We start from the raw sequence: 10,334 nt of genomic DNA on the forward strand, positions 1-10,334 counted from the left end.
AGGGGCAGTGAGCTAAGCCCCCCTTCTGTGGCCTCCTTGCTATTCACGCAGTTCCCTGGGCCAATGCCCCTTCCCCACAGTCTCAATGCTGCCGCCCGCCCCGCCTTCCCCCTCCTTGAGAGCACCTTCTCATCAGACTTTTCCAAACACCCATATGGAATTAAAATCTCCCTTTATTCCTCTCTGCTTTCTTTATACACTGGTCACTTTTGATGTGTCATATAATTCATTTGCTTACTTTGTTGCCATTTCTTCCATTAGAATATGCATGAGAGGAATTTTTGTCTGTCTGTCACTTTGTATCTCTAGGGCCCAGAATGCTTGGCAGAGAGAGAATGAATGAATTGAATGAATGAATGAATGAATGAATGAATGAGAGTACTCGGTTTTCTTTGCAAGAACGGTTCTTGGGTCTGCGATGGGGTCCTGGGAAGGCAGAGATGATGTTAGGAGGTGGTCCTTTGAAAAGCCCCTTAACTGATTGATTGCGTGCCAGTCCCGAAGGCATGTGTGACTGCAGCGTTAAAACCGTCAGTGCTGGCATCGTGTTTTGTGTCACCAAGTCCATCGGGCTCCAGGACGTCACGCGGACATGCCGTCTGGTGCCACCTTGCGTGAGCATCCACTCTTCTCACCTCATCAAGGGACAGGCCCAGCCTTTGCGCAGCACGCTCTTGGTGGCTCCGGAATGTTTCTTGCATATCTTCTTGTTTGAACCTCACAGCAAGTCCTTGGGCTGTGCTTGGACTAGGTCCTGGTACAGATGAGGGACTCGCCTCACTGCCCTCCTGTCACAGGCCAGCCGGCTGGGCTGAGCGCCAACCCCAGCTGTTCTGCCTGCTGCCCCCTTACTGATAACTGCCAGAGGACAACATTATGTTTCAAGTCAGTAGCTAATCGTGAGAGGCTGGTAGTTGGTACAAAATAAGAATTTTATTTCATAATTAAAGCAAAGAGCTAGGACCAGTAATCAGTCCCTTGGGTATTTACTCAGCCCTTACCTGTCATATTCTCCCCTCTTTTCTTTTGATGAAAGTCAAAAGAATACTTTAAAATTGCCTATTTTTACTCCTCCAAGCAGCCTTGGTACCCTAACAGAAGGCTCAGTTACTTAATTTTCTTTTTGTCATAAAGTAGGAAAGTTAAACAGATCCGCTTAATATTATACAAAACACCTCTGTTTTTAAGTCAGTACCTTTTCTACCCAGGACAGTTCTCATCTTTGTCTTAAAATACAGGTGTTGGGGAAGTAAATCAGGAAGTAAAAACCTTATGTCACCAGGCACGGTGGTTCATGCCTGTAAACCCACCCAGCATTTTGGGAGCCCAAGGCAGGGGTGGATCACCCGAGGTCAGAAGTTCAAGACCAGCCTGGCCAGCATGGAGAAACCCCGTCTCTTCTAAAAATACAAAAATTACCCAGGCATGGTGGCATGTTGCCTCTAATCCCAGCTACTCGTAGGCTGAGGCAGGTGAATCACTTGAACCCGGAAGACGGAGGTTGCATTGATTCCAAGATCACGCCACTGCACTCCAGCCTGGGTGACAGAGCGAGACTCTGTCTCAAAGGAAGAAAAACAACCTTATGTCTTACAAAGAAATAGTGAATTGACTCAGTGATAGCCATTGGGCCCCACACACAGTGAAGCCAGCGGAGGCCTGCTGTGGGCCAGGCAGCCCAGCGCGTGCACCAGTGAAGCAGAGGTTTGAGACAAATGCTGAGTGATTTTGACTTTATTCGTCATACTGTTCAGAATACTGCACATTAAAATCCAGAATTCTGGGCCTCCGTGCCCCTGGCCAAGAGGCTCAGGGTGGCTGGGGGCTGGTGGCCCGTGGCCCAGAGATGTGTCTGACTTGTGATCTCTGTCTTGGTGGCAGACCCCTGAGGAGTTGGATGACTCTGACTTTGAGACAGAAGATTTCGATGTCAGAAGTAGGACAAGCGTCCAGACAGAAGACGATCAGCTGATAGCTGGCCAGAGTGCCCGGGTAAGGAAGCGCTCCATGGGGCAGTTCAGCTTGTGCTGCTGACCTTCCCTGTCCCCTTTCTCGTTTCCAGGAAAACACCCTCAGTATTCAGAACACCATTTCTCTCTGTCTGGCAGTAGACTGAAGTTAAACTAAGTTGTGGCACCTGCTAGTCACTTGTAGCCTCCTCAGCTAGAGACAGACCAGGTCCTGGGCCTCCTCTGCAGTGCCCTGGGGCTTTGGTTTATGATAGAGCCCTGGGTCAGGAAAGGGCTGAAATTTAGTCAATGCAGTGTTTGTTGAAAGGATCGTGAAATTTGAAAAAGATTGCTGCCTTTGGCCATCTCAATGATACCATGGGTATGAACTATTTAATTATTCATGGGTTTAAAAAAATAACAGTGGTACATTCAAGAAAGCCAGTCAGAGCCATTGCATTCATTTGAGTCATTAAATCTTCAATCAATAGCATTTATGTTTTGGGGAGGATGCCAAGAAATATTTCTAAGGAGTCTTTGATTTCACTCCTTGGAAATCTGTCGTGAACAGCGAGCACATCCCTGCCTTATGTCCTGCTCCGTCATGAGCACTTTGGGAAGCTGAGAGGGAGGAGCTTCAGCCGTAGGTCTGTGGGCTGGAGGTGGGCAGCAGGCCTCCAGGTGCTGCTCGAGTATGGCCTTAGTGCTTAGCCCTCTTTCTTCAGGTGTACATTCTAAAGCCACTTTCAGTTCACCTTGAATAGCTGGAAATGTCCACCAGGGTTCAACCCCTTCTCTCATTTCTTATCTTGTATTAAAGAATTAATAAGCAGATTCTGTCCTGCACAGTTGTGATTCCAAAGCTTCCGCATTAGCCTTCCACCCCTTGCTGTTTGCTTCCACACTAAAACTTGTGCTCGAAAGTGGGTCGGAAATTCAGGCTGCTATAAGTGTCTGCAAAAAATGAGAGAAATAGCCCTTTAGGCAAAGTGAAATCTGTTAAAGCATTATCCTACCTATGCCATAGATTGCCTGTTGGAAATATTCTTGGCTAATGCACTCTGAGAACTTCATATTCTTTTTATGTAAGAGCTCTTTGTGCTTCTGATCACAGGCGATCATGGCTCAGCTTCCCCAGGAGCAAAAAGCAAAGATTGCGGAACAGGTGGCCAGCTTCCAGGAAGAAAAGAGCAAGCTGGATGCTGAAGTGTCCAAATGGGATGACAGTGGCAATGACATCATTGTGCTAGCCAAGCAGATGTGCATGATTATGATGGAGATGACTGACTTTACCCGGTGAGCAGCACCCTGGCCCCACCAGGCTGCACAGGGGCCACTTTTTTCCCCACAGGTCACCTGCACAGCAGCTCAGACAGCCCAAGCCATGGGGCTTTGTGGACATCTTCTGTTTTCTACTCATCTCCAACTGTGAGGGGTTTCACATACAATGATCCTTGTTCTCTCTTCTCAGAGGTAAAGGACCACTCAAAAATACATCAGATGTCATCAGTGCTGCCAAGAAAATTGCTGAGGCAGGATCCAGGATGGACAGGCTTGGCCGGACCATCGCAGATTACGTAAGTGACAGACCTGCCAGGTGGGTCTCCAAGCTCCTTCTGGGACTCAGGCAGCCCAGCCTGGTCCATTCAGGGTAAGTTTCATGGGCCACAGCACTTTTGCCGCCCATCTCTAAAAATGGTTCTTATTCATCCCATCATAGATTCGTAAGGATTCTCCAGAGCAGATGTGGATGTCCTGGAATAATCTTCCATCACTTGTAGCCAAATTAACCTCTGCTGTTGTCTATTATGTCTCAGTTCCCTCTCTCCCCTCTGGGCAGGGGCCGAGGGCAGCCAGAAGCCATGTGGCCAGTGCTGTGGAAGGCTGCTGGGGCCAGGTTTCTTCATCCTCAGCACTGTGGCTCTCAGTCACCCTGCCGTCATCCCCCTATTCCCTCACACTGATAGGTACAAAAATATGGTTCCTATCACCTGGAAATTGTACAATACGTTTCATTTGGTGTTTTAAGCCTGATCAAGAGATGCTCTTTCTCGGTTCTAGTTTTTCTCTGTAGTTAACAAACCTCCCCACCATCTTCCCTGAAATATCCAAACTCTCAGCCTCATCTAGGCCACAGGATGTGTGAGACGTCCCTCCTTACTCAAGCCAAAGATTGTAAAGGCATCCTTGACTCCCACACAATCGGTAATAGGGCCTATTGCTTCCATTAGCCAAATGTATCTCAACACAAACCAGTCTTGTCCTGTCTGCAGAGCTCCATAGCCACTTGGACTACTGTGGCTGCTCCTGATTTCCTATTCTTTCCTCTCTCCACTTCCTTCTGCATCCAGCTGCCAGTACTGTCATCTGAAAATGCAAATCACATGGCTGCCCTGCTTCCATAACTACTTAGAATACAGCTCATCTCCAGTATGGTCTGCAGGGTTTCAGTTCATACCAGTCTCTGTGGTGTACTTTGCTTGCTATGAACACTTGAGAGGTGCTCTGTTTCTTCCTTTGGGTAAAGCTTTCTAGGCTGGTCCTAATCTGGGAGCCTCTAAAACCCTGAGATATGGAGGGAGACAGGAACTGGGCAGGGGCCGCCCTTTTCTCTTTGACCATCCCCGACTGCTTTTTTTCTTGTTTTGCTTTACTCATTTATCCTCCACCTCAGCCTGCAGTGAGTGGCTTTTGTCATCAGGCCTTAATAACGCAAAGTGCCTCGGAGCAGAAGAACTATTTGTTTACTTAGCTCAAAACATCTGGACTTTTCTCCATAGCCAGGCTCCTACTTGCTGAGCCAGCTTGTTCTCACCTTGAGGAGCACGGGCCTCCACCCTGCCATGTGGGGTGAGGGGATCCTTGGCCAGGGTGGTTTCCCTGCTGTCACGGGAGGGAAGTCAGCGGGAGGCTCAGAAGGCCTTGGCTGTACAACCAGTGCTGTGCGGCGCAGCCAGGGTCCCATGAACGACTTCCATCAGCTCACCTGCCTCCATCCCCAAGCAGAGTGTAGGCAAGGGCTGTGACTGCCTCAGGTAATTGGGTGATTTTGCTCCAGCAAGAGGACAGGAAGCATGTGAGTGCCACGCTGAACCTTTAAGAAACACCCATAGGGTGGGAGGTGCTTGGTCCAGGCCAGGGTGCTTGGTGCTAAGCCTGCTCTCCCTTCAGTGCCCAGACTCGGCTTGCAAGCAGGACCTGCTGGCCTACCTGCAACGCATCGCCCTCTACTGCCACCAGCTCAACATCTGTAGCAAGGTCAAGGCCGAGGTGCAGAATCTCGGCGGGGAGCTCGTTGTCTCTGGGGTAAGCACTAGCTGAGAAAAAAGAGGGCCAGTGGGAACGTGCTGACCCTTGTCAGAAATGAAGTCACTTCCTATCCACATACACACCTGCCCTGGGAATGTGTGCTGAGCAGAAACCCCAAGTCCTGTCCCAGCCTCCGGAGACCAAGGTCTGTCCATCATCTGTTCCCTGTAGAACTGTGACACGGGCGGGCCACTTCAAGGGCTGAAAGGCTGGCCGCTTCCCCTCTGCTGGCCACTCACTGGGAGACAAATTTTTAAAAATCTTCCTTGGGACCGGGCGTGGTGGCAGGTGCTTGTAAGTCCCAGCTACTTGGGAGGCTGAGACACAAGAATTGCTTGAGCCTGGGAGACAGAGGTTGCAGTGAGCCGAGATGGCACCACTGCACTCCAGTCTGGGCGACAGGGCAAGACTCTGTCTCAAAACAAAACGAAACTTCCTTTTCTTCCCCCAGAGAGGAATTAAGAGTAGACATCGATAGGAGGCTTTCTTGAAAGCCCTTCACCCCTCAGAGTGCTCGGGTAGCATCTCTTTCTTTTTGTCAGGTCACAGTTCTGAGGCCTTTCTCACCTAGGGCAGGGGAAGGAGGTTTGCTGAGTGGACTGGGGTCCACCGAGCCTCCGTGGCTTCTTTTAATCCCATTAAATTTCCTTTAAAAGAAACACTTCTTGGCCGGGCGCGGTGGCTCAAGCCTGTAATCCCAGCACTTTGGGAGGCCGAGACGGGCGGATCACGAGGTCAGGAGATCGAGACCATCCTGGCTAACATGGTGAAACCCCGTCTCCACTAAAAATACAAAAAACTAGCTGGGCGAGGTGGCGGGCGCCTGTAGTCCCAGCTACTCGGAGGCTGAGGCAGGAGAATGGCGTAAACCCGGGAGGCGGAGCTTGCAGTGAGCTGAGATCCGGCCACTGCACTCCAGCCAGGGCGACAGAGCAAGACTCCATCTCAAAAAAAAAAAAAAAAAAGAAAAGAAAAGAAACACTTCTTATATTGAACATATTGAGACCATTTGCTCATCTGCTTTGCCATAAACGTCCCTGTCTCGATTCCTGCTTCTCCTCTCCCACGTGCTTGTAGCTCTGGGATCACTCACAGTGGCTTCCGCTCTAAGTGAATAAACACTTGCTGGAGGGTGGGGGCGAGCAAGGCGAGGCTGCCTCATGTCTTCTTCAAAGGGTCTGAGGGCAGGTGCTTCCAGGCTATTTAGATAAGAGCAGCTGTTGAGGGTGTTCCTCAGCAACAGGCTGCTGCCCAATCCTCTGCGACCTGCCCAGGCCCTGGTCTTGCAGAGGAGTAGGGGCTCCCGCTTCAGGCACAGCCCACCTATGTCCACGATGCTGGAGGGCAGGCCTGTGCTTCTCACCACCCCTGTCTGCCTCGTAGGTGGACAGCGCCATGTCCCTGATCCAGGCAGCCAAGAACTTGATGAATGCTGTGGTGCAGACAGTGAAGGCATCCTACGTCGCCTCCACCAAATACCAAAAGTCGCAGGGTATGGCTTCCCTCAACCTTCCTGCTGTGTCATGGAAGATGAAGGCACCAGAGAAAAAGCCCTTGGTGAAGAGAGAGAAACAGGATGAGACGCAGACCAAGATTAAACGGGCATCTCAGAAGAAGCATGTGAACCCGGTGCAGGCCCTCAGCGAGTTCAAAGCCATGGACAGCATCTAAGTCTGCCCAGGCCAGCTGCTGCCACCCCTCTGGGCTCCTGAAGATCAGTCACTGTTCATCACTCAAATGAATTTGCTAAATACAACACTGATGTTAGATTCCACAGGGAAATAGGCAGACTGTGAACCAGTCCAGGTGGTGAATTTTCCAAGAACATAGTTTAAGTTGATTAAAAATGCTTTTAGAATGCAGGAGCCTACTTCTAGCTGTATTTTTTTTATATGCTTAAATAAAAGTAAAAATTCCATAACCAAAGAGAATCCCACATTAGCTTGTTAATAATGCTCTGAGCAAGCCGAGATGCCCATTCTCTTAGTGAGGGCGGCATTAGGGTTTGAGAGAAGAGAATTTGGCTCAACCTCAGTTGAGAGGGTGCAGTCCAGACAGCTTGACTGCTTTTAAATGACCAAAGATGACCTGTGGTAAGCAACCTGGGCATCTCAGGAAGCAGTCCCTGGAGAAGGAATGTTCCCAGAAAGGTCTTTAGAGGAACAAACTCAGTAAAACGTCATGTATCATGAAGAAAACTGATTACTCTATGACATGAAATGAGAATTTAAATGCATGGTTACAATTACTAATGTACGCTGCTGCAGGACATTAGTAAAGTTGCTTTTTTTAGGCTACAGTGTCGTAATCAGAACACACTTTTCTCCTCTTTCTTCCAGCTTCAAATGCAAATTCATCACTGGGCTCACTTCTAATAGTTGCAGTGTTTCCCGCCTTGGGCTTGCAGCAGAAAACCTGACAAAGCAGTGTTTGCTAAGGCCGTAATTTAGACTTTACCTTATTTGTGATTACTATAGTGATTACTGTAACTATAAGGCGTAACTTACCATCTTATATAAATTTTACAAATTTGAATGTTTTTTACACTAACTTTTCCCAATAAAGTCCACTATGAAACCACTACATCCAAGAGGCCAAAGTCGTCATCTCTTCCTTCAAGTGCTCACAGCATCTGTGGTGCTCTGGGCCCTCCCTGTGTCCCTCTCTTCCAGGATGGGGATGCCCGGAAGGGAGACTGGCTCTAGGCTGCACGGCTCATGCCAGCCCATCAGGGAGGGCCATGTCCCTTGTCCTATTGAGTGCCCCACCCTGCACCCCCACCTTGGGAGTTCACATGTCCATTCCTTGAGGTTCATGTCAACCTCGGAGGCAACCCTGTCTTCATTATAAATGTCCCCTCTCCTGCACCCTTCTTGTCAGCACACACACCTGTGATAGCGGCCTTCGAGATGAAAACCCTTAACCCCATGATCCTTCCCCACTCCCAGCCGGCTGTCGCCTTGCTCCCTCCACCTCCCCTCGTCAGGGCGACTGCCTTCCACTGCCAGTGACACTGACAATGGTCTTCAGACCTCATTATGCAAGCTGCCTGGGGGTGTGGTGGCGGGGAGGAGGAGGACAAGGACTCCTGAACGCTGCTAACTCGGTTTCCAGGACACCCCACTCAGGTTCTGCCTGCCTTACTGGGGGCTCCTTCTCCTTTCCTGAGGCTGAGAGGTTGTGTCTGTGCCCACCCTCCTGAGCTCAGCCAGAATCTCGCACATAAAGACATCCAAATGCCGACTTCTCCCCAGAGCCTGGCTTTTATAACCGACTGCTGCGTCACGCTCCATTCGGATGTCTAATGAATCTCAGACTTGACCTGTCCAAACTGCTTGCCACCTACTCGCCACCGCCCATCCCCATATCCTCCGTAACATTTTCCCCACGTCACTGCCCTTCCCCTCCTTCCTCTATGCCAAATGCCTAAAAATCAAAATTCTTAGGTGGTTCTATAGTGCAATGGGCTTCTAAGTGACAAGAAATCAAAATTCTGGTCTTTAAAATTATGCATAATTTACCTGTTACCGCCTGGCCTAAGCCATCCTGCTGTTATTGCTGTGTAGCAAGTTGCAGCTAAAGCAACCTCACATGGCTCCTGAAGGTCAAGAATCTGGGAGCAGCTCAGCTGGATGGTTCTGACTTGGGGTCTCATGAAGTGGCCAAGATGCCAGCTAAGGCTGCCATCTCTGAGGGCTTGACCTGGCGATGATTTGCTTCCAGGCTCACTCGCGTGGCTATTGACAGAAGGCCTCAGTTCCACACCGCACGGCGCCTTCCACAAGCAGCTCACAGCTTGGTGGTAGGTGGCTTCCCCAGAGCAGTGATCTGCGAGCGGCGGCCAGATGGAAGTCACGGTGTTCCCTTAAAACCTGATACGGAGAGTGATTCCCCATCATGTCTGTATTCTGCAGGTCACACAGACCAAGGCTGGTCCACTGTGGAAGGAAAGGACGAGGTTGCCAGTGCCCGGCGGTGGGTGGCCACAGCCAGCCTTCCTGCCAGTGTCTGCCACGGCAAAGTAGTCCCTGTAAGACAGGTTAGCTCAGGTCATTCCGAGCTCAGACCTTCCAGCAGCTTCCATGTCCCTCAGTAAAAGCCAGAGTCCTAAAGGCCTCTTGCCAGCTCTGGCCTCTTCTCTCACCATTCTCTGCCATCCTGCATCTGTCCCTGGTGTCCCTGAAGTTCTTGAACATGCTGAGCACATCCTGCCTCAGCCTTCACGCCTATGGTTCCTGGCCTGGAATGCACTTGCCCTGGGACACCCTGTGCTGGCTTTAGCATTTCCTTCCTGTCTCATCAAGTCACCTTATCAAAAAGGACTCCAACAGGCCAAGTGTGGTGGCTCATGCCTGTAGTCCCAGCACTTGGGAAGGCTGAGGTGGGAGGATCGCTTGAGCCCAGGAGATCGGGACCTGCCTGGGCAACATGGCAAAACCTTGTCTCTCTTAAAAAGCAAAACAAAACAAAAAACCATCCGTTTAAAGTCTTGCCTTGTGCCACAATGAGAAAGCAGCCCTCACTGGACTGACCTTTGGGAAACAGCCAGTGTTGGCTTTGCTCATCCTCATCAGAGGCACAGGGCCTAGCACGTGCTCGATAGACAGTAGTTGACCGATGAGGACCATTATTGATTTAAACCAACCTGTCAGAAGGTGTTGGAAAACGCTGGCAAATGAGAAGGTGCTAGGGGCCTGGAGAGCCAAGTCTGAGGCGCAGAGGCCCTGTCCCAAAGTCCTGACCCCTCCTCTCACCTCACAGACCACGACAGAGCTGGGCCAAGCAGGAGGGGACCTGCCTCTGCGTGCATGTGGAGCCTTTGGGGCTTCCTGCAGCCTCCGGTATGCTCACTCCTGCCCCTGTGCCATCTGCAAAGGGGACTGCCTCCCCTCTGCATCCGGAGATTTCTCATCCAGGATGGGCCCCCGCTCTCAGCAGTCCTGTTGATGCCTCTCTAGAGGAAGGTTGGGGGAGCAGAGCCAAGGACCAAAGCCGAGTCCCAGATCCCTCCACCCCACTGTGCCTCCCGAGCCTGTCACCTTGCCTTGGTGGCCCCTCAGACCTGCTACCTACTCC

General features: G+C 50.6%; 1 protein-coding gene across 1 annotated transcript in view; it reads left to right on the forward strand.

The window, feature by feature from the left end:
- Positions 1-7,839, forward strand: part of CTNNA1 (catenin alpha 1) — a 180,253-nt gene extending 172,414 nt beyond the window's left edge. Inside the window, exons 14-18 of the mRNA XM_010388106.2 lie at positions 1,882-1,992; positions 3,064-3,245; positions 3,421-3,526; positions 5,121-5,255; positions 6,642-7,839. Of these exons, the coding sequence (XP_010386408.1) occupies positions 1,882-1,992; positions 3,064-3,245; positions 3,421-3,526; positions 5,121-5,255; positions 6,642-6,929 (822 nt within the window). The 3' untranslated portion in view covers positions 6,930-7,839. The remainder of the gene's footprint in view (positions 1-1,881; positions 1,993-3,063; positions 3,246-3,420; positions 3,527-5,120; positions 5,256-6,641) is intronic.
- Positions 7,840-10,334: the final 2,495 nt, after the last annotated feature.

Source organism: Rhinopithecus roxellana, chromosome 3, assembly GCF_007565055.1.
Source record: "Rhinopithecus roxellana isolate Shanxi Qingling chromosome 3, ASM756505v1, whole genome shotgun sequence".
Classification (NCBI taxonomy): Eukaryota; Metazoa; Chordata; class Mammalia; order Primates; family Cercopithecidae; genus Rhinopithecus; species Rhinopithecus roxellana.